General features: G+C 42.8%; 1 protein-coding gene across 1 annotated transcript in view; it reads right to left on the bottom strand.

The window, feature by feature from the left end:
• The window catches only part of rbpjl (recombination signal binding protein for immunoglobulin kappa J region-like), a 51,789-nt gene that overhangs the window by 4,364 nt on the left and 19,540 nt on the right, over window positions 1-27,885 (bottom strand). The window contains exons 11-12 of the mRNA XM_029114070.2: window positions 12,563-12,703; window positions 12,184-12,339 (exon numbers count right to left, since the gene is read on the bottom strand). Of these exons, the coding sequence (XP_028969903.2) occupies window positions 12,184-12,339; window positions 12,563-12,703 (297 nt within the window). The remainder of the gene's footprint in view (window positions 1-12,183; window positions 12,340-12,562; window positions 12,704-27,885) is intronic.

The raw sequence follows: 27,885 nt of genomic DNA, 5'->3' as shown, positions 1-27,885 counted from the left end.
TGTACTTGCATTTCAAAACCTCAACTCCCAAGCTTCACCACAACCCTCTGGCATGACTACACTGGTCAAATCATTCATCCTTCTGGATTTGCTAATAAATATGAAACATTCAAGATATTTTGAGGTCCGTGACGTCACCCGGTATGGTGCAGCCGGGGCCCCACCCTGGAGCCAGTCCCGGGGTTGGGGCTCGTACGTGAGCGTCTGGTGGCCAGGCCTATCCCCATGGGGCCCGGCCGGGCTCAGCCCGAAGGAGCGACGTGGGGCCGCCTTCCCGTGGGCTCACCACCCACAAGTGGGACTGTAAGGGGCCGGTGCGGAGATGATCGGGCGGCAGTCGAAGGCGAGGGCCTAGACAACCCAATCCCCGGACGCGGAAACTAGCTCTAGGGATGTGGAACGGCACTTGGAGTCTCTGGGAGGGGTGCTGGAAAGTGCTCAGACTGGGGACTCTATCGTTCTACTGGGGGAATTCAACGCCCACGTGGGCAACGACAGTGACACCTGGAGGGGCGTGATTGGGAGGAACGGCCCCCCTGATCTGAACCCAAGAGGTGTTCAGTTATTGGAGTTCTGTGCTAGTCACAGTTTGTCCATAACGAACACCATGTTCAAGCATAAGGGTGTCCATCAGTGCACGTGGCACCAGGATACCCTAGGCCGCAGGTCGATGATCGACTTTGTTGTCGTTTCATCTGACCTGCGACAGTATGTCTTGGACACTCGGGTGAACAGAGGGGCAGAGTTGTCAACTGATCACCACCTGGTGGTGAGTTCGATCCGATGGCGGGGGAGGAAGCTGGACAGACTCGGCAGGCCCAAGCGTACTGTAAGGGTCTTTAACTCCCACCTCCGGCAGAGCTTCGACTGGATCCCGAGGGAGGTTGGAGATATTGAGTCCGAGTGGACCATGTTCTCCACCGCCATTGTCGAAGCGGCCGCTCGGAGCTGTGGCCGTAAGGTCTCCGGTGCCTGTCGAGGCGGCAATCCCCGAACCCGGTGGTGGATACCGGAAGTAAGGGGTGCCGTCAAGCTGAAGAAGGAGTCCTATCAGGCCTGGTTGGCTTGTGGGACTCCTGAGGCAGCTGACGGGTACCGGCAGGCCAAGCGGACTGCAGCCCAGGTGGTTGTGGAGGCAAAAACTCGGGCCTGGGAGGAGTTCGGTGAGGCCATGGAAAAGGACTATCGGCTGGCCTCGAAGAGATTCTGGCAAACCGTCCGGCGAATCAGGAGAGGGAAACAGTGCCCTACCAACGCTGTCTACAGTAGAGGTGGGCAGCTGTTGACCTCAACTGGGGATGTCATAGGGCGGTGGAAGGAGTACTTCGAGGATCTCCTCAATCCCGCCGTCCCGTCTTCCATTGAGGAAGCAGAGGATGAGGGCTCAGAGGTGGACTCGTCCATCACCCGGGCTGAAGTCACAGAGGTGGTCAAGAAACTCCTCGGTGGCAAGGCACCGGGGGTGGATGAGATCCGCCCTGAGTACCTCAAGTCTCTGGATGTTGTGGGGCTGTCTTGGTTGACACGCCTGTGCAACATCGCGTGGCGGTCGGGGACAGTGCCTCTGGGATGGCAGACCGGGGTGGTGGTCCCTCTTTTTAAGAAAGGGGACCGGAGGGTGTGTTCCAAATATAGGGGGATCACACTTCTCCGCCTCCCCGGGAAAGTCTATGCCAAGGTTCTGGAGAGGAGAATACGGCCGATAGTAGAACTTCGGATTCAGGAGGAACAGTGTGGTTTTCGCCTGGGCCGTGGAACACTGGACCAGCTCTATACCCTCTACGGGGTGTTGGAGGGTTCATGGGAGTTTGCCCAACCAATCCACATGTGTTTGTGGATTTGGAGAAGGCATTCGACTGTGTCCCTCGCGGCATCCTGTGGAGGGTGCTTCAGGAATATGGGGTCCTGGGTCCTTTGCTAAGGGCTGTCAGGTCCCTGTACGACCAAAGAAGGAGCTTGGTCCGCATTGCAGGCAGTAAGTCAAACTTGTTCCCAGTGCATGTTGGACTCCTGCAGGGCTGCCCTTTGTCGCCGGTTCTGTTCGTAATTTGTATGGACAGAATTTCTAGGCGTAGCCAGGGGCCGGAGGGTGGCAGGTTTCGGGACCACACGATTTCGTCTCTGCTCTTTGCGGATGATGTTGTCGTGTTGGCCCCTTCAAACCAGGACCTTCAGCATGCACTGGGACGGTTTGCAGCCGAGTGTGAAGCGGTGGGGATGAGAATCAGTACCTCCAAATCCGAGGCCATGGTCCTCAGTCGGAAAAGGGTGGCTTGCCCACTTAAGGTTGGTGGAGAGTGCCTGCCTCAAGTGGAGGAGTTTAAGTATCTGGGGGTCTTGTTCACGAGTGAGGGAAGGATGGAACGGGAGATTGACAGACGGATCGGTGCAGCTTCTGCAGTAATGCGGTCGATGTATCGGTCTGTCGTGGTGAAGAAAGAGCTGAGCCTCAAGGTGAAGCTCTCGATTTACCGGTCAATCTACGTTCCTACTCTCACCTATGGTCATGAGCTTTGGGTCATGTGGCAGTATGCTAAACAAAATTGTTTCTTGGAACATTGAGCCCCAATATTTTGTATTTCTGCCATATTCAATTTCCTGTTTAAGTTCCAAAAATCTTCACAGGTTGCAAATCTTGTCCAATCTTCCCGAAATTTAGCAGAGATGATCTACAGGCAAAGCCTAAGAAAACATACTTGGTGGATTTTTGATCTGTAAAATCGTTTGCCCATTGCAGCTGATCAAAAATGGCGGCGAAGCTGCCTTTCAGGAAGTGAGTGAGTTTCACAGTAACCGTTTTGGGATTGTCAGCAAACTTGGTTTCCTTGGTTGGAATGGAGTGCATGAGGAGTCTGCGTATGTCATGTGCCAACAACTTCATGTGTCCGAGAATTCCACAGGAAGTGAGGGCATTTCTCAGCAACCGTTTGTCCGATTGTCACCAAACTTGTTATCCTTGGTCAGAATGAGGTTCCATGGACGTCCGCGTATGTCACCTGCCAACAACTTCCTGTGTCCGAGAATTTCACAGGAAGTGAGGGCGTTTCTCAGCAACCATTTGTCCGATTGTCACCAAACTTGGTATCAGTGGTCAGAATAGAGTGCATGGGTGGTCTGCATATGTCATGTACCAACAACTTCCTGCAACTGTTTTTCCGATTATCACCAAACTTGGTGTCTGTAGTCGGAACGAAAAGCGAAAGAGGCCCGTGGTGTGAGGCGCTGATCAGCCATGTTTCAGAAAATCGGATTAAACGCTCATTACCGCCAAAAATCTTAGAGGAGGATGAGGATATCTCCGCTGTGCTGGACTCCAGTGGGGACAACGATGAGATGTCCGAGGACGAGGAGGAAGGTCCTACGCAGGGCCCAACTCCTCTGAGTCAGAAGGACCCGCTCCCTCCCCACATGGGGTGTGGTAGCGGGTTTCCTGCTCCTTCCTCTCTCCCGGGAGATTTATAGGACGACCTCTCCTCTGCCACTTCCCTCCGCCCGCCCCCTCTCCGTGTGGAGTGGATGGCCTAATGGTTAGAACTCTCTGTTCTCGTTTTGTGGATCCAAGTTTGCCTCCCGGCCCAGCTCTTCTGTTTTCTCATCCCTTTCTCTCTCTGCCCACCTTGGGCCGTGTCTTCCTCTCTTGCTAAGGTGCTAGGCGCTCTCTGAGCCTCCATTCAAGCCCTTTCAGCAGTGTTCTCTTAAGTTGCTTTCCCTTAAGACTGCCTTGCATCTCGCTCTATGCTCTGCTAAGCAAGTGAGCGAGCCATTGATCGATCAATCTATCTATCTCCACCTGCTCTCTGTGTGCCCACGCTGTCTGGCTATCAGAGAGGACTTAAGCTGCGCTACGCTGAGACCTAACCTGTACTTCATGCCTAAGGTTATCACCAGCTCTTTTCAGTCTAGAGTTATGAAACTACAGGCCTTCTCCCATCCTACACAAACGCGTGAGGAGGAAGAAATGCTCCACCCTCTATGCCCGGTACGCGCTCTCGCTCTGTACTTGGATCCCACCAGGTTTATCAGGCTGACTCTTGGGGGGTTGTCCACTTTCTAAACAGCGTCTCTCCCACTGGCTTTGTGACTGCATCACCTTGGCCTACTCTGTCGTTCCGGAGGCTGTCCGTGCACGCTCTGGGCGTGGTGTCGCAGCCTCCTCTGCCCTTTATCACAGGATCAGGGTAGATGACATTTGTGCCGCAGTGTTGTGGTCGTCACCTTCTGTGTTTGTGTTTGTCCGTTTCTATTTACAGGACGTCTCCCCCATGTCTTTTGTTCATTCGGTTCTCGGCGTGGCTGCCCAAGACCTCTGAACTATTCTATGGAATCTTGTGCTTGATTCTATCACTGCTTTAGACGCTGCAGAATTCTGTGGGCTGCTTGGCTCAGGGGTATTGTCGATACTCCGCTCCACTCATATATCTGGAGTTACATTCCCGGTAACTAACGTTTTATACATTAGCCTAATGTAGATAATGTCCTTGGTACGTTTATCAAGAAAACAATGAGATGAGATGTCAAGATTCTATTTAGCATTACATGGGCTAAATTTAGATACAGACAGTTATTGTGGTAAGTTATGTTCTGACTGTATGTACAGTCGAGAGAACAAGTATTTGACACACTGCCGATTTTGCAAGGTTTTCTCACTTACAAAGCATGTAGAAGTCTGTAATTTTGATTATAGGTACTCTTCAGCTGCGAGTGACGGAATCTAAAACAAAAATTCTGAAAATCACATTGTATGTATTGTATTTTATTGCATGACATCAGAAAAGCAGAACTTAATATTTGGTACAGAAACCTTTGTTTGCAATTACAGAGATCATATGTTTCCTGTAGTTCTTGACCAGGTTTGCACACACTGCAGCAGGGATTTTGGCCCACTCCTCCATACAGACCTTCTCCAGGTCCTTCAGGTTTCGGGGCTATCGCTGGGCAATACAGACTTTCTGCTCCCTCCAAAGATGTTCTATTGGGTTCAGGTCTGGAGACTGGCTAAGCCACTCCAGAACCTTGAGATGCTTCTTAGGGAGCCATTCCTTAGTTGCCCTGGCTGTGTGTTTTGGGTCGTTGTCATGCTGGAAGACCCAGCCACGACCCATCTTCAATGCTCTTACTGAGGGAAGGAGGTTGTTGACCAAGATCTCGCGATACATGGCCCCATCCATCCTCCCCTCAATACGGTGCAGTGGTCCTGTCCCCTTTGCAGAAAAGCATCCCCAAAGAATGATTTTTCCACCTCCATGCTTCCCGGTTGGGATGGTGTTCTTGGGGTTGTACTCATCCTTCTTCTTCCTCCAAACACGGTGAGTGGAGTTTAGACCAAAAAGATCTATTTTTGTCTCATAAGACCACATGGCCTGGACATGCGCTGGCTTGAGCAGGGGGACCTTGCGTGCGCTGCAGGATTTTAATCCATGACGGCGTAGTGTGTTACTAATGGCTTTCTTTGAGACTGTGGTCCCAGCTCTCTTCAGGTCATTGACCAGGTCCTGCTGTGTAGTTCTGGACTGATCCCTCACCTTCCTCATGATCATTGATGCCCCTCGCGGTGAGATCTTGCATGGAGCCACAGACCGATGGAGATTGACCGTCATCTTGAACTTCTACCATTTTCGAATAATTGCACCAACAGTTGTTGCCTTCTCACCAAGCTGCTTGCCTATTGTCCTGTAGCCCATCCCAGCATTGTGCAGTTCTACAATTGTATCCCTTATGTCCTTACACAGCTCTCTGGTCTTGGCTAATGTGGAGAGGTTTGAGTCTGTTTGATTGAGTGTGTGGACAGGTGTCTTTTATACAGGTAATGAGTTTAAACAGGTGCAGTTAATACAGGTAATGACTGGAGAACAGGAGGTCTTCTTAAAGAAAAAAGAATAGGTCTGTGAGAGACGGAATTCTTACTGGTTGGTAGGTGATCAAATACCTATGTCATGCAATAAAATGCAAATTAATTATTTTAATATCGTACAATTAGATTTTCTGGATTTTTGTTTTAGATTCCGTCTCTCAGAGTTGAAGTGTACCTATGACCTCTACATGCTTTGTAAGTAGGAAAACCTGCAAAATTGGCAGTGTATCAAATAATTGTTCTCCCCACTGTATGTCTACTGTATGAATGGTACATACCAAAGAATATTCTATGTACATTGAATGTACATGGAAAGACATCCGAGCATTTGGAATGTTCATGTGTGATCAGTATAATCATAGATCAGTGTTGCTAGCTGAGGAGCCTTAAGGCCTGAGGGAAAAAACCTTTGAGTCTGGAAGTGCTTGACCTGATGCTTCGGTAGCATCTACCGACGGCAGCAGTGTTAACAGTCCATCGCCTGGGTGGCTTTCATTTTTTATGTTTTGTGCTTTCCAAAGGCATCATGTGTGGTAGATGTCTTGAACAAAGGAGTGATGGCAGCTGATGACGCTCTCCGAGGAGCCGTAGAAGAGCCGTACCTTTACAGCTAGTAGCTCCAGGTCTGGTGAACAGTGTGTTGAAAGTACTGCAACATCCGTGCCCCAGCGAGAGTTAACCTTAATGCAGACCCCTCCGCCCTCATGTTTACCTGACTCCGAAGTTCTGTCAGGTAAAAGTAATCGGTAGATAGAAAAGACAGCAGGGGTGATGGCCAAGACAGGCACTGTGGGATCTAACTAGCCCCTACAAATGCTAGCACACAACAGTACGTAATGTCCTGCTGAAAGTTCTGTGCGTGTAGTTTGTCCATTTTATTGTCCAGGGATTGAACATTTGAAAGTACAATGCTTGGTAATGGCGGATTGCAGTATCTCATTCGAGATCTATGTAGGATACCAGCACATTTGGCTCTCTTCTTTCTCCTCTGTCAGGGTATTAGTAAACAACTTGACGGCAGGACAACGGAATCACAGCAAGTGCTCCGGTAAGTAGTGTAGATGTCAGTATACAAGGATTTACAAATTTCAAATGTGCTAGTCGATCGTACTGAATGAGCGACAATGTAGCATGAAGAAAAATAAAAACAATATAAAGAATGTACACAGTAATAAGCAAAAAATGGCATAGTGAACACGGATGCGTTGTCATTTTCTCAACAGTGCCCCGGAGGTTCCTTAATGCTATAAAGACATTAGAAAAATTACTGGCCAGAGGAGAATTCATAACACAATTATTCGAAAATGGAAGAAGTTGATGGTCAATCTCCCTCGGTCTGGGGCTCCATGCAAGATCTCACCTCGTGGGGCATCAATGTTCATGAGGAAGGTGAGGGATCAGCCCAGAACTACACGACAGGACCTGGTCAATTACCTGAAAAGAGCAGGGACCACAGTCTCAAAGAAAACCATTAGTAACACACTACGCCGTCATGGATTAAAATCCTGCAGTGCACGAAAGGTCCCCCTGCTCAAGCCAACGCATGTCCAGGCCCGTCTGAAGTTTGCCAATGACCATCTGGATGATCCAGAGGAGGAATGGGAGAAGGTCATGTGGTCTGATGAGACAAAAATAGAGCTTTTTGGTCTAAACTCCACTCGCCGTGTTTGGAGAAAGAAGAAGGATGAGTATAACCCCAACCGTGAAGCATGGAGATGGAAACATAATTTTCTGGGGATGCTTTTCTGCAAAGGGGACAGGACCACTGCACCGTATTGAGGGGAGGATGGATGGGGCCATGTATCGCAAGATCATGGCCAACAACCTCCTTCCCTCAGTAAGAGCATTGAAGATGGGTTGTGGTCAATAACTACAGGAAAAATATAATCTCTGTAATTGCAAACAAAGATTTCTGTACCAAATATTAAGTTCTGCTTTTCTGATGTATCAAATACTTATGTCATGCAATAAAATGCTAATTAATTACTTAAAAATCATACAATGTGATTTTCTGGATTTTTGTTTTGGATTCCATCACTTGAACAGTATATATGATAAATATTACAGACTTCTTCATGCTTTGTAAGTGGGAAAACCTGCAAAATCGGCAGTGTATCAAATACTTCTCCCAACTGTACTTCTGCAGATTGCCTACTAACAAATGCTTCTGACTCAACCTGTTTACAATCCCCTCATAATATATAGTACCAGTCAAAAGTGTGGACATGGGTCATGTTAGCTACATTTAGTAGCTGGCAAAGTGATTCACATTTCTCAAGATAGAAAACAAAATAGCATCTGCATACCAGCATATGGTCTGGCCAGTCTGAATGTAGAGGATACTGCATCTAGCCTGCGAAACATGAGATGGGAAGAGAAGAAAGTAGCCTACCATTTCGCTAATAAGCTCTTGTGTTTTTAAGCTGATGATAAATAGTTAGTTAGCTCTGTTATTACTGATTTATGGTCATGACTAAACCTACTTAACATTCCTAGCCATATGTTTATCGTTAGGTAGTCAATAAAATCCTGAATCATTTTAACCAAAAAAGTCCTTAATACCAAATGGTGGATAGAAGCAGCAGAAAATATAAAAGTATTTGATTTATAGAATCTTGAGTCAAATAGTACCTATTTTAAACCTCATATAAAGCTGATTGTACAGCATAAAAAGTAATTTGATATATATGACATATTGTATTGTTACCTGTTTCTTCATATGTGCAAAGTACTTAATATGATGTCAGTTCCGCTTTAAGTTTTAGATTTTTGCTGTGTGTGCACATGATATTCCAAACATAACATGCTTACACACTGAAGGTTAAATTCTGGCATTAGAACAATAGCAGACTCTAGCAATTGATCAAGACATTGCTAAGCAAACTGTGTTACAGCAGCATATTCTATATATGCAGGTTTAAGGTTGGGCGTGGGCTTCAGAATTTCACTTCATACATAGTACATTAACCAATAATCCGATCAAAGGTGACACTACATTTTTGGAAGGTCTCGCCCCAGCACAACGTCTAATAGCCAATCCATTTCACAGGTACTACATAGAGGCCATTCACAGAGGATAATCACAATTAATTTGAGGTTTCTTGAGTGTTTTGTTCACTCTTAACTGAAGCCATGAGGCTAGCAGGCAATCTTACAGAAGATAAATAAAAATTTTACTTTGAAAATAGCATCTAGATATTCAGCACAGCAGGCACCTGATATGGTCTTGGTCCCCACTCTGGACTGAATAAAAAAAAATCTTATGAAGATTTATGAAGATCTTGGGTTAGCGGATTAATGCAATTAACGGTTTGGTGCCCAGCTCTTTCTAGTTGACACCATCTTCTGAATCCAATTGTAACAAAATGTTGTGTTATTATTGGTGTATGAGGCAATGTCAATTACAAATAGCAATACAAATGTATATCATCTCCTTTAGAGTAGTACAGACTAAAATAACTACATTTAATCCACTTAACTCCACTTGTAGCTTCATTCAGATGATTTCAAGCCACTTTGGTCAAATGTTCCTTGCTAGCCTCTTCCATTTCCTCTTCTCCATATCTGCTTTCCTTTACTCCATCCTCTGGTTCATTGTCCTTCCTCCTGTCTCACTATCAACACTCCGCCTCTTCCCTACCTAGTAAAGTCATACACTTGTGGACAATACACTAACTGAGCTTAAGCTTTTAAATATATTACTTACAATTTCTTCAAAATGTATAGGGTTATTAAGGTTAATTGCTGCTTGTATAATCACACACAGCTAGTGTTAACCTAATGGCTGAAAACGTAATTCAGATTGTCATCAATCTATTTGTTACCTGTCACTCCCCGCTCCCCTTTCTCTTTTGCTGCTGCAGTTTTAAAAATGATCTGGAGAAAGAATATTTTCTAAAACAGGTACATTTGTCTTTTACCTCATGTATGAACACCTGGCTAGACTGGCAAAATAACATCCTACAGCACAGTTAGCTAAGCTTTCTTTCACTAACATCTGTATTTCTATCTCAATATAACTTTCAATGCAATTGTGGCAGCAATATCAACACATCTAAATGAGGTGAGAATAATGTGTATGTTTAAGTAACTAGCTTGTCAAGCAAACAAACTAGCAGCTCCTTTAATGTACGTTTCTCTAGTGACTGGGGTGCTATCTCCTATTTTGCTGCATACACTCTGAATCAGGGAGAACAATAGTTACCAGAATTCTGTAACTCCTTAGTTCTATGAGTGGAACTGAGCCCTATAGGGGAGATCTGCTACTATTGGTTTAGGACACTACCACACCAAACAAGCAATCCTCTGAGAGTGCCAAATTCAGGAATGAGGGCTTCTCATTATCCTTGAGAGCTGTCAACGAAAGCCTAGGAGAGCCTGTACAGAGAGGCCCCCAGCAAAGCCATATTATTTCTGGACTGGCAGCCTAGGCGCCTAAAGATTAGGCCTTGTTAGAAACTGAGAGGTAACTCTGTTCCTAGACACCGGGAGAACTGGCTTATTGGCCAAAGGACAAGCACTGGCTCCTGGCACCAGGTATGCAGCAAGGGGGGCCTCCAACTGAGAAATACCCTCTGCCAACCCTTCAGCCCAGTGAAGTGAAAGTGAAAAAAAACTTTACCGTGGCCTGTACCTGAATGTGGCCCACCAGAAATGAAATGGCATCACCAGAGTGTTCCTTTGCTGTCTGTGGGTGGGTGTAAAAATCAGCGCGCACTGTGTTTCTCAAGTTGTGAATGCAAACATTAGCACACTGAGTTCAATAGCCTTAATAGGGCCCTATAATTTCCATGTTGCGGAGAATGTGGATGGAATCGTGGAATCCAGACATAAATATGTATTTCAGATATATATTTACCCTATTTTTCCTCTCATATGTCGGTGTTGTCAATGAATGAGTGTTTAATTGTTTGAGAAGATTAACACTGTTCATTGGTCATGGGCGTCAGGCGCTTAAGAGTTCAACACATTTCTAATTTTTATAATTATAAAAATATATAATAATTTTTTTTACCAAGCTGAGTGCAGTTTACATTCACATAATTCACTATCGCATGAGCATCAGAGCTGCGCAACAACGTCCTGCACCTCACATCCAGGGTATCAAACTAGCGAGAGTGAGGTCTGAGAAACGTAACTGGCTGTGTCTGTACATGCACACGTTTGTGTTGAACTGTCAATAAGTGGCTGTCACATCGATATAAAAAAGGTATCCATCGTCTGAGCGACAACTTAAGGTAGCTAGCTAGCTGTCACAACTTGATAGTTCCTGCAGCTACAGTGGATTAGCATCATGCAGGGAACATTAGAGATTCGTCCGTAAGACTTCCAATTTTATGGTATTGTGCCTTCAAAATAAATGTCTGCGGTGTATATAGCGTGTATTCAGTACATTTAAAAATTTTTTACAATGTTTCTCAATGTGGGAAAATATAAACGACAAAAAATGACTTTTTAATAATACTTCGCATAATGTAAAGAATATTATAAGGCGGAGCACAATTGAGAAATTGTTAGAGCTCAAGTAAGTTAATGTAGAGGATATTACCAATGTAAATAAAAATATTGTTGTCATTACATTTGGAGACGGATTGTGTATATAAATCCAAACACATTATATTGTTCCTCCCCGCTGTAATATAGAAGTGATCCTTTTTGAGAGCTCGCTCCCAAAGCTCCACCTCCAAAAATAAAATTGAATTTATGTAAGTTTACTAGTTGTACTATATTGTGGTACTTTTTCTGAAAGCACTTACAAAAATAAACTTCAGACTGTCTTTTTTTATTCATTTTTTGTTGTTTGTGTATGTAACAGAATCACACAAAAATTAAATGGAAAAAAATGAATTTGAAAAGAATAAAATGGAATTGGCCAAAAACTAAAACAGATTTTATAGGGCCCTACCTTAGGAACAGTTTTCCTGTTAGATTTTGTAAATACCAAGCAAATGTAATTAATGTGTCTAAAAAAGCATTGAAGCCGGGATTTTTGTAGTGGTTCGCCATTGAATGAATGCTGCAGAAATGCTGGATTGCTCTGCAGATCTGTGGATAACCAATCATAGACTCATCAACAGCGATATTGAAAAAAAACTATCTGTGCCATGTGTGATGGAGATCGTTCATCTACAACCAAGCAGAAGTTGGAGTAAAATGAACTAGATAAACCTGGTAGAGGTCCCCTACTGACTGTAATAAACTTCTGACAATACAGTATAATATGATGATGTTCTGCGCTGTAATTTGCAACTGAAGAGCCAATGTATTTGAAACAGAACTACAACTCTTTAATAAGTCCTATTTTTTTATTATCAGATTCAGCAATGACTCACCTCCAGTCCAGTGATGACAGGAATTGGGCTGACAGAGCCCTGAACACAGGCCAAACCCCCACAGAATGTGTACTCCACTGCCTCTGTACCAATTATGGTCCAACAGGAGCCATCGTTCAGCATCTCTCTGCTCTGTTCCCTCTGACAGGAGGAGGCCTGGGAAGGAAGTTAAATAGTTGGACACAAAGGGTCATTGACAGGCTTCAGTTTTTGGGTCCCTCTCAAAGGCACTTTTTATATTACTGAGCCAAACTCAGAAAGGCCTGGTTACCCAAAACGACTAACTGTTGCTAGAACCGTGATGAACCATGTGATCAGAACATTTCACAGTAATCACAAGGTTGCATCAGCGCAAACGGGTGAACAAGATATTATTAACCTGAAATTGTATGATTCTCTCATTAGACAGACAGAGGTACATCTGGCTGTTGTCCTTGAACTGAAAGGCACACTTGTGGAGCTGGGAGACAGGCTCGTCCACATCCAGGATAGCGTGCTGATTGTTCACCTTGCGGATCACCTGGAGGGAATCCAAAACCCACAAAAAAAACAAGATCCATTATGCATTTGTCTGATCATTGTCCCTATTCTCTATTATTTAACTTGTTTATTAATTGGGATAATAATAAATGTATACACTAGTATTAGAGTAACGTAATGAAATCAATTCAATATGACACTTACACAATTTTCCATGTACTACTGTAGCTTTGTAAGTAGGTTGTGGCTATGGATAGTGAGTTGTTGCCCACATCTCTCCTTCCCCTCTGGAAATGTACCCATGCAGTCACATTTATTTTTCTTGGACAAGCACTTTCTTGAAGTTATTTTCTGACCGTTGGAATGATTGTCTGACAGATGAATAGTGGTAAAGCATAGAGACTTTTTTTGCTACACCAGAGTTTTTGAACCCTGGTCTCCAGCACAGAAACCATATAGGACAGAATTCCTGAAAGAAGCTGTATTTCACATGTCACTAAATTTCAGGAGAGCTGTTTTTAAGTACATTTTGTCTTTTGTGCAGAAATGCCTTTGTGAAGATGTGAAATTTAATGAGACTTAATAACAAATTCGTATGCGAAGTTTAAATGAAACAAAATATATAATTGCATAGCAACAATGGACGGGGTACTCCAGTATAGTGAGTATAGGAAAATTGTCTGGTGGGGTATCTGACACAGAATGAGACTGTGTCAGATATACATTGAGAGCAAGATGTTTTTATGAAGAATTGTATTATTGACAACGTAGATGTCATTGTTCAACACATGACACTATATGGGGAGATGTATGAGGCAAAAGACTAGAGGGAAGTAGATATTTACTAAACAATTAAATAATAAAAACAACAGGACATAGAACACCACAGAAACTGTACAAAAAAGTGTTAAAATGTGTATGAAACAATGAAACCGAATAAAAACAACAGGAAGTGCAACATAGTAGAAACTGTATGAAAGACTAAAAATCTATAGATGAAACAAAATAGAAACAACAGGAATAGAAATATACTACACACTATTTAGAAGTAGTTAAAAAAACAAACAGGGAATAGTTGAGTGAAATTAAGCAGAGAAGTCAGTGGAAAAACAACAGGAAGAATAAACAGAGCGTCTGCAGAGTAACCCCCAAATGGTGAAGTAAGTGGATGTAAGTAATTAAGCAAAAGTAAAATGTGGGCAAACAAACAATATAAAAAGGCAATATAAAACTAGCAGTACATTTCCTGAAGAAAATGTGGTGTGCTTACTAGATACCCAACTCCTTCATTTTGCCTCGATTGCAAAATCAGAATACCATTGAGAATTGCCACTAGTACCCACAGAACTATTTGCCCCACGTGTACATACATTTTCCATTTCCTGTAAATTTGTGAATTTTCCACTGCGCATTTAGAATTTCATTTGCATTAATTGTATAGTGGGGGGAACAAGTATTTGATACACTGCCGATTTTGCAGGTTTTCCCACTTACAAAGCATGTAGAAGTAATTTTTTTAGTAATTTCTATCATAGGTACTCTTCAACTGTGAGTGACGGAATTTAAAATAAAAATCCAGAAAATCAAATTGTATGATTTGTAGCATTTTATTGCATGACATAAGTATTTGATACATCAGAAAAGCAGAACTTAATATTTGGTACAGAAACCTTTGTTTGCAATTACAGAGATCATATACGTTTCCTGCAGTTCTTGACCAGGTTTGCACACACTGCAGCAGGGATTTTGGACCACTCCTCAATACAGACCTTCTCCAGATCCTTCAGGTCTCAGGGCTGTCGCTGGACAATATGGACTTTCAGCTCCCTCCAAAGTTGTTCTATTGGGTTCAGGTCTGGAGACTGGCTATGCCACTCCAGGACCTTGAGATGCTTCTTACAGAGCCACTCCTTAGTTGCCCTGGCTGTCTGTTCTTGGGGTTGGGATTGTGTTCTTGGGGTTGTACTTATCCTTCTTCTTTCTCCTAAAACAGTGAGTGGAGTTTAGACCAAAAAGCTCTATTTTTGTCTCACCAGACCACATGACCTTCTCCCATTCCTCCTCTGGATCATCCAGATGGTCATTGGCAAACTTCATGCCAATGACCATGCGCTGGCTTGAGCAGGGGGACCTTGCGTGCGCTGCAGGATTTTAATCCATGATGGCGTAGTGTCTTACTAATGGTTTTCTTTGAGACTGTGGTCCCAGCTCCCTTCAGGTCATTGACCAGGTCCTGCCGTGTAGTTCTGGGCTGATCCCTCACCTTCCTCATGATCATTGATGCCCCACGAGGTGACATCTTGCATGGAGCCCCAGACCGATGGAGATTGACCGTCATCTTGAACATCTTCCATTTTCGAATAATTGCGCCAACAGTTGTTGCCTTCTCACCTAGCTGCTTGCCTATTATCCTGTAGCCCATCCCAGACTTGTGCAGGTCTACAATATTATCCATGATGTCCTTACACAGCTCTCTGGTCTTGGCCATTGTGGAGATGTTGGTGTCTGTTTCATTGAGTGTGTGGACAGGTGTCTTTTATACAGGTAACGAGTTCAAACAGGTGCAGTTAATGCAGGTAATGAATGGAGAACAGGAGGGCTTCTTAAAGAAAAACTAACAGGTCTGTGAGAGACAGAATTCTTACTGGTTGGTAGGTGATCAAATACTTATGTCATGCAATAAAATGCAAATGAACTACTTAAAAATCATACAATGTGATTTTCTGGATTTTTGTTTTAGATTCCGTCTCTCACAGTTGAAGTGTACCTATGATAAAAATGACAGATCGCTACATGCTCTGTAAGTAGGAAAACCTGCAAAATCGTCAGTGTATCAAATACTTGTTCTCCCCACTGTACATCAATACATTGCACTTGTCCATTATACTTTTTCTGCCCTCCTCTATTTGCACTATTTGCAAACTGCATTTTGTTGTACTGTACTTACACTGTTCAATGACAAAGTTGAATAAAGCTGTTTAAAAAAGTTTTTACGGTTTAAAATAGTGTTTACATATCGAAAGGTTTGGAGTCTGTATTTTTTAAGGTTCAAGAGATACTTTTGGTAAGCGTAATCCATAAGTGTTGCCAATGACAGGTCTTGTGTCTGTAGCTCGAACGGTTAAAAATATACAGCCTAATAGTTAATTAACGCTAATTGCACTAATTACCATTTGCAATGGGGATAGCTTGAACGTGTGAAACATTTTGTTTTCGTGTCTGTCACAAACGGTTCAAAAGATACAGCCTAATAGTTAATTAACACTATTTACGCTAATTAGCATACTTAAAATTGATAAATGTTTTGTCATATGAATTGGGGATAGTCTAAATGTGTAAAACAAAGTTGGTTTACGGTCTGTAGCTCGAGCGGTTCAGAAGATACAGCCTAATAGTTAATGCTAATTAGCATAAATAAAATCAATAAACGTTTCATAATTTGAAGTGGGAATAGCTAAACAGGTGAAACAAATTTGGTTTCCAGTCTGTAGCTTGAACGGTTCAAATGATACAGCCTAATAGTTACTTAACATTATTTACTCTAATTAGCATACTAAAATCATCAAACATCTCATCATATGAACTGGGGGTAGCCTAGACATGTACAATAAAAGTAAGTTTCATTTCTGTAGCAGGACTAGGACCTTTTTGGCCAAGACTGGCCCGCTACAATCGATCAAACATTACCCACCAGTACACCATCCACGAAATCCCCTTAAATACACACTCACCTAAAGGATTATTAGGAACACCATACTAATACTGTGTTTGACCCCCTTTCGCCTTCAGAACTGCTTTAATTCTACGTGGCATTGATTCAACAAGGTGCTGAAAGCATTCTTTAGCAATGTTGGCCCATATTGATAGGATAGCATCTTGCAGTTGATGGAGATTTGTGGGATGCACATCCAGGGCACAAAGCTCCCGTTCCACCACATCCCAAAGATGCTCTATTGGGTTGAGATCTGGTGACTGTGGGGGCCATTTCAGTACAGTGAACTCATTGTCATGTTCAAGAAACCAATTTGAAATGATTCGAGCTTTGTGACATGGTGCATTATCCTGCTGGAAGTAGCCATCAGAGGATGGGTACATGGTGGTCATAAAGGGATGGACATGGTCAGAAACAATGCTCAGGTAGGCCGTGGCATTTAAACAATGCCCAATTGGCACTAAGGGGCCTAAAGTGTACCAAGAAAACATCCCCCACACCATTACACCACCACCACCAGCCTGCACAGTGGTAACAAGGCATGATGGATCCATGTTCTCATTCTGTTTACGCCAAATTCTGACTCTACCATCTGAATGTCTCAACAGAAATCAAGACTCATCAGACCAGGCAACATTCTTCCAGTCTTCAACTGTCCAATTTTGGTGAGCTCGTGCAAATTTTAGCCTCTTTTTCCTATTTGTAGTAGAGATGAGTGGTACCCGGTGGGGTCTTCTGCTGTTGTAGCCCATCCGCCTCAAGGTTGTGCGTGTTGTGGCTTCACAAATGCTTTGCTGCATACCTCGGTTGTAACAAGTGTTTATTTCAGTTAAAGTTGCTCTTCTATCAGCTTGAATCAGTCGGCCCATTCTCCTCTGACCTCTAGCATCAACAAGGCATTTTCGCCCACAGGACTGCCGCATACTGGATGTTTTTCCCTTTTCATCCAGATGTGTGTGATTATGCCTAATCTAATCTATAACCCTATAACTATTCAGTTGCTGTCCACCTGCACTCCAACTGCACTTACATTGCTGCTACTCTTTATTATGAATCCTGCTGCTAAGCTACTTTACTTTTCACTGTACTGTTTATACCTGATGTTTCAAGTCCATTTGAAAAAACTTTTATTTCATTATTTTATTTACCGCACTATTCATGTTTTACTTTTTTTTTTTGAGGGAAAAGAAATAGATTATCTTGTTTAAAATCAGTCAGTGACTTCTCAATAACTACGTGTCAACATTATGAACATATCTAGTAGAAATATAGTCAAAGTTTGACAAAAAAAGGATGTGCTCAGCAGTTGCAACTAGGTTAAGGAAGAACTCTGCCATGGATAATGACAAATGAAGAAACACAAACAATTTTCCGACAGATCAAGAACACTCTTCAGGTGTTTGGCTTGGATGTATCTGACATTACCATCCACAGAAGACCTATCAAGTAGAACTAAAGAATATATACAGCGTATAGGTGCAAAACTGTAGTCAGCTTCAGTGGGGTGGTTACAATGCACTAATAAGTACCTAAAAGAGCCTGCAGAGTTCTGGAAATATGTGGACAGATGAGACAAAAATGATCATGTACCAGAGGGATGGCAAGAGGAAAGTGTGATAAAAAAGGAAGGAACTGATTACGATCCACAGCATACTACCTCATCTGTGAAATTTGATGGAGGCAGTGTTTTTATGTATTGGTCATGTTTTCATGTATTCAATTTAGGTCTGTCAAAGTTGTGATTCATTTAAAATACTTAATAGTTTTTATTTATTACAAAGTTAACGTACTCAGGCGATTAAATAATTAATTGCATTTGCTTTTGTTGCCGTTAATGCAATTTTATTTTTGTAGCATCTAAAACATCTAAAGTCAGTGCTTGATTTAAGCATTAACTGTCTGGATTGCGAGAGTTGCACTTTCAGTTTTTTTGCAACAGTGTACCAGTTACTTGGCTTTTAACCTGTGTTTGAGCTGTACAGAGCACTTCACATGTCTTTTGTTTAATACAGCAATAGAGAATATTAATATTGCAAATTGTACTTCCTCGCTACTTCTCTGTGATTCCTGCCTAACAGTGTGTTATTACACATCCGACAGTACATAGGTTGCGCTGTCCCAACTTGTTAGAAATTGAGTATTCCTCCTTACATCCTCCATCCCGGTCTCCCTCCAAAAACCCAGCGAACAAGGACAGCAGCACATCCACTCTAAACCAGTTCTCTAGCTGGCCCCAAGACTCTGTTTGCATGGAAATCCACCTGCAATCAATTTGCTTGTAGCATAGTAAGTTGTCATTATTTCATGTTTTTGCTAGCCTAAGCTAAGAATTAATCTTGTCGCCACTCGCGTTTCCACCAAAAGATATGCTAATAGTGGAATTAACAAACAACTTCCATGCTCTGCATAAATCACAGATCTCCCCTGATTTATGTTTGTATATAAACACCACTAGTCAACGTATGCCTTTGCCTATCCAAGCAGCCTACCTTACGCCTTTCATTGAAAATTATTTTGGTATAATTTAATGAAGACACAAGTATTAGGTTGTGGCCAAACATCCATCAGGAAATCTACTGTTTACTGTGTACTAGCCTCAACCTGAACCCCATACTAACCACATTTACCCTAAACATCAAAGGACAGTACATTGAAAAGTGTGTTTTAGTGTTGGATCTAATGCCTGCACAGCTAGCAGCTCTCCAGATAAGAGGGGCTGATATATGTTTTATACTGTAGCCTAATGTAGCAGTTATTGGCAGTGGTAGGAGATGGTAGAACTATGTGATCAGACACATGCAACCTTCTATTTAGATTTACATTGGCCAAGTGTGGGGTCACTTAGAAATGTCCTTGATTTTGAAGGAAAAGCAATTTTTGCGCCATTAGAAATACAATGTAGACATTGTTAATGTTGTAAATGACTGTTGTAGCTGTAAACGGACAATGTTTTATGGAATATCTACATAGGCATACAGAGACAAGGCAAGTTTATTTGTACAGCAAATTTCATACACAGGGTAATTCAAAGTGCTTCACATAAAAGGACATTATAGGAATAATAGAAATAAATTTAGCAGAAAAGACATACAAATAAAACCATCACATGGCTAAAAGATTATTAAAAGATTAATTAAATGCAGAAGAATTTTTTTTTTGCCTAGATTTAAAAGTGGTCAGTGTTAGAGCAAGTTGAAGATTTTCTGGCAGTTTGTGCCAACTGTGCACAGCATAATGACTAAACTCTTTTGTCCTTACTCTTATCCTTAACCGTTAGCAGACCAGAACCTGATGATCTGAGGGGTCTCTAGGGTTCATATTGAAAGAGAAAGTCTGGCCCTGAAGCATCTTAAACTCTATTCTAGGAAATACAGGGAGCCAGTGCGGAGACCTAATAAGTGGTTTAATGTGTTCAGCTTTCTTAGTTTTAGTTGGAACTCGAGCAGCAGCATTCTAAATGAGCTGCATGTTTTTTTAGAGAAACCTAAAAACAGGCCATTACAGTAGATAAAATACTGGAGATAAAAATGTGTATACGTTTTTCTAGATCTTGTCTGAACATGAATCCTCTAATTCTCGCCATGTCTTTAAGGTGTTATTAATTTTGTGTGTCTATTGAAATTCCATAATTATTACCCCCAGATTTTTAATTTAGATTTTAGTCTTAAGGGAGGGTGTTTCAAGGTAATTACTATCATCATAGAAAATCATTAGAAAACCTTTTGCAATTATGTTAGCACAGCTGAAAACTGTTGTGCTGATTAAAGAAGCAATAAAACTGTCCTTCTTTAGACTCGTTGAGTATCTGAAGCAATTAACAATTTTGGGTTCGATTACAGGTTCAAAATGCCCAGAAACAAAGAACTTTCTTATGAAAATCCTCAGTCTATTCTTTTTCTGAAAAATGAAGGCTAGTCCATGAGAGAAATTGCCAAGAAACAGAAGATCTCATAAACGCTGTGTACTACTCCTTTCAAAGAACAGCACAAGCTAGCTCTTACCAGAATAGAAAGAGGAGAGGCCCTGGTGCACATCTGAGCAAGAGGACAAATACATTAGAGTGTCTAAAAACAGATGCTTCACAGGTCCTCAACTAGCAGCCTCCTTAAATAGTACCCACAAAACACTAGTATCAAAGTCAACAGTGAAGAGGTGACTCCAGGATGATGGCCTTCTAGGAGTTGCAAATAAAAATCTATATCTCAGACAGACCAATAAAAATAAATTAAGATTAAGATGGACAAAAGAACACAGACACTGGACAGAGGAAGATTGGGAAAACATGTTATGGACAGACAAATCTAAGTTTGAGATGTTCAGATCACAAAGAAGAACATTCATGAGATGCATACAAAATGAAAAGATTCTGTCAAGCATGGTGGAGGCAATGTGATGTTCTTGGGGTACTTTGGTGGTGGTAAAGTGGGACATTTATGCAGGGTAAAATGAATCTTGAAGAAGGAAGGCTATCACTCCATTTTGCAATGCCATGGCAAACCCTGTGGATAGCGCAGGACTGGAGCCAATTTCCTCCAACAACAGGACAATGACCCAAAGCACAGCTCCAAACTATGCAAGACCCACTTAGGGAAGAGGCGATCAGCTGGTATTCTGTCTATTATGGAGTGGCCAGCACAGTCACCGGATCTCAACGCTATCTAACTTTTGTGGGAGCGGCTTCACTGTATGATACATAAGAAATGCTCATCAAGCCAATCGAACTCATGGGCGGTTATTCAGGAAGCATTGAGTTAAATATCTTCAGATTACCTCAACAACATGACAAGTAGAAGACAATTTTTATTTTTTTTAAAGAAACATTTGTTAGCTGGCAGGACACAAAGTATATGGTGTTTTGCTCCACTCAAAAAAAAAATACATTCCCAGTAACTAACGTTAACCGTTTGACGCATACGGTCACACCAGTGTGATCAGGCTAGAGTGGTCCCTGAAGCGTACGATCACTGGTGTGATTAGAACGTCTTGTTTAGAATGCACCATTAGCATGCCTAGCTATAAGTAACGTAACAATGGCTGGTAAAACCGCGCTATTATTTATTCACATTTAGCTCAAACAGTGTTTATAACTTTATTTCCTGATTGTAATTGTTTCAAGACCATACTATGATATTAACCAGGTAGAAAGCATTCAAATCGGGACAAGAAGTGTTACTTACATACCAACAGACAGCCAACACTAATACACAAGAACGAATTATATTAGCGACTACTATCGATCAAAACCATTACAAAAACTTTCTAGAAGTTACGTTACCCATTGTATGCATTTTATATGGTTTATTCATTTTCATTGCACTGAATTACTGGTCATGATTTGTTAGCTAGCGGGTAGCTGACGTTTGCTAGCGGTAAGCTGACGTTTTCTAGCTAGCTACAGTTATAAATCAACCAACTTTTGCAGCTCTTAGAACTCGAGTCAACGAGAGAAGCTTGCAATGCAATGCATGTAGTGTTCCTTACCTAGCAAGGTGACTGTTCAAATGCTGGAGAAAGTACTGAAGTCACGCGCAAAAAAACTCACGCTGGGGGGTCGGTAAGGAATATTTGAAACTCACGCGTGAAAAGGTTAAACATCAGGAAACGTTTGACCAAGGGGTGGCTGATTACAATCCTGCCCCCTAGACCCTAATGAAAAGCAGAGATCCCAGACGCAGAATGTGTTTCTTTTCCACAGGGCAGCAGACCAGATCCACATCCGCACTGTCACACTAGCATACAAACATAGAACATCTGTTCCATTGAGCTTCGAAGTCAGGCCGTTGCTCACACCCTGAATGGTGTAAATGACTGCATCTGACAGCCCACGGCAAATCAGCCTGTCTTGCTACAAGCCAGGCCTTCAGAGGTCTGTTCAGCGTAGGAGGGCGCATGATCATACCCTTCGCCTGAGACAGCGCATCTTTGTGATGAGGAATCGGCCACGGCTCTGAATCAACCCCCGGACGATCCAGGGGGATGAGAATCACATTCAATCGATCCACCCCAAACCAGCACCAACAGGCGTGCCAAACACACCTGTGGGGGAAGTCGTATAGGAGACCTTGTATTTCCCCAAATCTCCAAATTAGGGAGATGATTTCAGGATGAAGACACCAGTCGACATCAGATCTGCGCCCACATTCTGGCTTCCTTGGACATGTGCTGCCGACAGGAAACATAAGTGGTTGTGAGCCCACAAGCGCATCGCCACCTGGTGGAGTGAGGGAGACCTGTAGCACAGGAGCATACTGTGTCAACACCAATAGAACATTATTCAGTTCTAAAGGTTGATGTGGTGGTTGCAGTGAGGCCACAGACCCCTCACAGCTTGATTCTGACACACACCACTCCAACCAGTCAATGAAGCATCCATGAAAACCTGAGTGAATTAGAACTTTCTACCCATCAGAACACCTCTTCTTAGCATGTCTACGTCTCTCCAATAGGCCAAGTCACTTTCCAGGGAACCATAAGGAGATGATGCTGGTTATGCACTAAGAATATTGTGTGCCAAGGAATGATCAGAACATGAAAGTAGGCATCCTTCAGGTCTATGCTTGTGCAGAAATCATCTAGGAGAATGCATTCCAATACGCGTTTCATAGTGAACATGCGAAAAGGCCTCTTGGTTCTGCACTTGTATGTAAATCCAAATTCGCCCTGTCTTCTTTGGAACCAGGAAGTAAAATCCCATCGCTCTCCGGTCTAAAGGAGTGGCCTCGATAGTGCCCTTCTCCAGATGTTCCACTATCTCCGCCACCAGGGCTATCACCTTCTTGTGGGAGACATCGCCGTCTCCAGCAATCCTGATGTGTGGGCTGAGGAAGGTGGGTGCTGATGAAATGAGAGTGGGAGTGTGCAAAATTGAGGGATAGCTGTGAGAAACTCCTTGTATTCCAATCTCGCCCCTACTGCCACTGACCTGTCCATTGATGGTAAAGGCAGTGCCGTTTTTATATGTAAAAAATTGGTGGGGCACAAACCATTTCAAAATAAAGGACACATACCAGTAAAGCTACAAAACACCCTCTTGCTACTGATGTGTTTATTTGACACATCAACAAACAGCATGGCTCCACAAAACACTTTTAATGACAGAGCAGCTTGCTTCTACCAGGTGTTGTAGTACACATACTGGAGAGAGAGAGAGAGAGAGAGAGAGAGACCTTCTTGTGTAATTGCTCTCCTTCTCTCTAACACACGTAAAATTACCACTGCCACATTTACAAACCAAAATTAGTAATGCAACCAAGCTCAGAACCAATGTGCCTACAGGGCCGTACGCGAACAGCAATAAGGTCAACACCACTGAAGGCCACAACAAAGCAGAAATAATTACTTTTTAGGGATACAGATCCATTCTATGACAACAACCTTAATAGATTTGCATGGACACACTGACATTCGTCACCATCTATATCAATCAAACCAGCACAAAAATATGACCAATGTACAGACCAACACCACTAAGGCAGGATGATAAAATATGCTTTCACTCACCATGGCTGAGGGCTCCTTTGAAGAGAAAGGCCATAGTTTCACCACACAGTCAAACTCAGATGTAGGGATTGACAGGACAAATTGTGGGAGGAGCGAGCTGTCAACCAGCTTGGCAGCGATGAAGTGGTCACTTTGTGAAAACCTAGGCTCCACCTGGGAGATGACTGTGTCGCATGCGTCCTTCATCACCGGCGCTGTGTTGGTTACTCGTCGGCCAGGCTCTTCTGTTCCATCATGAATGGTGGCAGCCCATTCATCAGTTTGCTTCCGCATATTCTTGACATTTTCCTTGAAACGGGTGAGCTCACTGCTAATCCCAGATGCATTGATGTTCCATTTTTGCAGATTGTGTATAGAACATCAAATTCAGGCATAAGGAAGAAAAAAATTCCAGCAGCTGCAGAAAGGCTCAGTCCAGGAGTTTTTTTGACAGGCCGTATGTCTCACTTATGGTGGCCTCATCACATCTTGGTTGTGCAGCGCGGTTTTCCCAAACTGCATTGACAGTTCTACTTTTAAAGTTCCATCATACAGCGGGTGGACTTGGAATGAGTCTCTGTGTTGCCTCAGCAAGGGCCGCAACACGTTTTGGAGCACCAGAGAAAAAGGTGGCAAAAGCAGTTAAATCTGCAAAAAACACCTTCAGGATGCTTATCCTTGCTGGACAAAGTTGCTACAAGGTCAGGTTCGCCTGGTGAGCTTAGCAGTGAACAAACTGGGCATGTGGGTATGTCCCTTTCATTAGCCTCTGATGTTTCCACTCATTACAGCTGCACCATCATAAGTCTGAGCGATCAGCTTTTCTCCCAGCTTCAGTGGTTCCAGCACCCCCTTGATGCTATTAGAGAGGCCGAGTCCAGTTTTATCTTTGACTTCCACAAACTCCAAAAACCTCTCTGTCACTGTATTGTTAAGCAACATGTATCGTAACACAACCACCATTTGTGATTTACAGGAGACATCAGTTATCTCCAAGCAAGTGTACGAGACAAAAGATGTCGCGTCCACTTGCTTGGCTATCTCCTCCCTGTACACTTCATAAATGCAGTCTAACTGTTCGTTTTGTACAGTACTAGATGTCCTTCTTTGAAGATGGGCTGAGCGTCATGGTTCCTCTGAAGTCTCGAATCGCCTTCACACATAGTCTTGAAAATGCATCTGAATATTCCAGGATTCAGGGATTTCACCGACTCGTTGTGCCCCCGCGGTGCGGTTTCACATTTTCCACACAGTTTAATACGTTATAATCCAACTGAGAATGTACCTGTTTTCCTCCACCTGTTTGTTATGCTGCTCAATGGAGCGCCTGTATGCACTCTCAACTTGAGCTGCGACATTTACCCTTCCAAGTAAGCCCAATTTCACAGCATTGTCCAGATGACTCCTGTTTTGCAATCCTCTCAGAAAGATGTTTCAAATCTTTGTAACCTGTCCTCGACCAAGTACCATCTACACCAAATAGCAGACATGGAAAACAGAAGAGTGCCTTCTTTTGTATGCTAACCGTTAGCCACTTTTTCTTCAAAACCCACTCCACATTAAACTTGCGGTTACTTTTACCAGCAGTTTGAGTGATGACAATATTCGGTTGCTGTTTGGCACCAAGTCACTTTACTTCAAGTATCTCCTCCAAATTAAGGGTTTCAAACCGATGCTCTAGTATGAAATCCACTTTATTAATTTTCTCAAGTTATCTGGAGTTTGTGAATCTAACAAGCTAGCTAAGACAATCTACCCTCCTCGCTCTTCTTGGCGACTAATGTTGGCGCCAGTCAGCCAGACAGCCAATCATGTCTTAAATATGAAATTATGCTGCAGTGGAGCTGCCAGCTGTCAGCCCCACTTGGCATCAAATTTGTATGATCTACATTGATCACAGTAACATTCTGAGCATGCGTATTAATATTTTCACACGTACAATGTACATTGCATTGTGAGAGAGGGGCTAGCCCCACATTCACGCTTAGCCTATGGCCTCCTACTGCGAACTCGAATCGGCAGAACGCAGTCTGAAGCAGCAAGGCAGGGACCAATGAACATGAAATAAGATCACAATAAGAACACAAACGATATGCAATTTAGGAAGATGTTATATTCATAGATAATAAATTATAGGAAGTAATCTTCGAGAAATAAAATTAACAATTTTGTTGCAGTTCTTTCTGTTGACAACAGGTGAAGCTGTAGAGGCACAGCCCATGGGGGGTCTCAAAAGAGATTACAACAACGATAAAGCCGGGGCAGCAGAACAAACAATTGTCACCCAACCGGGAAAGGAGACACTTCATCTCACAGTTTGAGGTGTGAGAGCAAATCTGTAATTATCAGCCATAGCTTTATTATTGCCACCCTGAGATACAGATATGTGGATATAATGAACGCCCTCACCAAGACTGTGCTTTTAAGTGACAAGAAGGACGAAAGGGACGATGCAGCAGCACCGGGGGAAAAAGGGGAAAATATAGTTGTATTTTTTTTGTCGTTCTGTAGAGAAATGGGGAGCTCACAACGCATTTGAAGACACTCAGAGAAAGAAAGAGAGTTGTCATTTTGATAAGCTATGCGAAGAAGAGCAATTATCTGATGGGGAGAATAGTTTTAGAGTCAACATCTTTAATGCAAACCTTGACATCATTATCCACCAGCTGATCAACAGATTTAAAAGTCTTCAGGCAACATTGAGTCCGTTTGAGTCCATCCATTCTACTACCCTGGCCAACGCAGATGATGATGCACTTTACAAGACCGCCAGCTGGCTGGCTGAACATTACAGCAAGCTTCCCTGGCCAATTACTCTCTTTCAGGGCCTGTTTTAAGAAGGAAATAGCAAAGTACACTAGAGTGGGAGACCAGGCCAAAATTGCTTATTGTGGATCACAATTCAGTCACTGCTATATTTGGGGAAGTAGTTACAGTGATTCTTCTTTTTATGACTCTGCCTGTAACGGTGCCGAGCGCTCCATTTCTAAACTGAAAGTAATTAAATCATACCTGCGGAGCAGCATGGGACAGGAGAGACTGAGTGGGTTGGCCATTCTGTCCATTGGAAAACACCAGGGCCAAGACCATGGATTTGAATGCCATAGTCAACTACTGCACAGAGCGCAAGGCCCATCAAATGCCAATCAAATGATTGAGCAAGATTCCCAGGACAGGCTACCCAGACAGCCAATATAAAATAAGCTTTATTGAGATTAATTTACATTGCTTGTAAATCTACGACTATGCTTGATCTGTCTTTGGAAACCATATATTGGTTGCGATAGGGACCCATCATTTCTTTGGCACCTGGGCCCCTCGTGATTCTTCTTGACAAATATTCAATGGGGTTTAGGTCAGGGGATTATAGGCAATTACAAAAAATTGATGCTGTGGTCCATGTACAGCATTATTTTGTGAATCTGGAGGAATGCTTTGGATGATTATCCTAATGGAGGATCCAAATACAACCCAGCTTTTAGTAGAGGCTTCCCAATTTTGCTCTAACATATTCCGATGATAGTTTCTAATGTCATTTATCCTAACTAGGTTCCCAGGGCCTGTAAAAGCAAAACAGCTCCACAACATATCCACCAATATAAATCAAAGTGAGGAGGAGGGTTTTTTCTTCATTACCCACCTCTGATGCTTGTGGCCAATATCTCTGTCTCACCTGACCAGTGAATCCAGTTCCAGTAATATTTTACAGTGATGTTTGTTTTGTTAAGACTAGAGGCTCTTCTCTGGCATGACAACGAAATAGCTTGTTGGCATGAAGATGCCATCTATTTATTATTTGGGGAGATTTGGTGACCCCACATTTAGCCAAATTCTGTGATCTCCAACTGTGATCTTTGGAGAATGTTTTACCTCACCTCACTGTTAATTGGGGCAAAGTACTGTTGGGTTCTCTGCCAAGCCGGTTCATCACTCAAGTTGATTTAGGGGTCAGAGTTAAAATCTGAGTTTTCTTCCCAGTGTTGGACGTTAGTCATGATTCAGACACAGAATTTCTATACAGACCAAGAAAA

The sequence above is a fragment of the Esox lucius genome, chromosome 17 (assembly GCF_011004845.1).
Source record: "Esox lucius isolate fEsoLuc1 chromosome 17, fEsoLuc1.pri, whole genome shotgun sequence".
Classification (NCBI taxonomy): domain Eukaryota; kingdom Metazoa; phylum Chordata; class Actinopteri; order Esociformes; family Esocidae; genus Esox; species Esox lucius.
The sequence above is the reverse complement of the archived record's forward strand: the minus strand, read 5'-3'. Positions and strand labels throughout refer to the sequence as shown.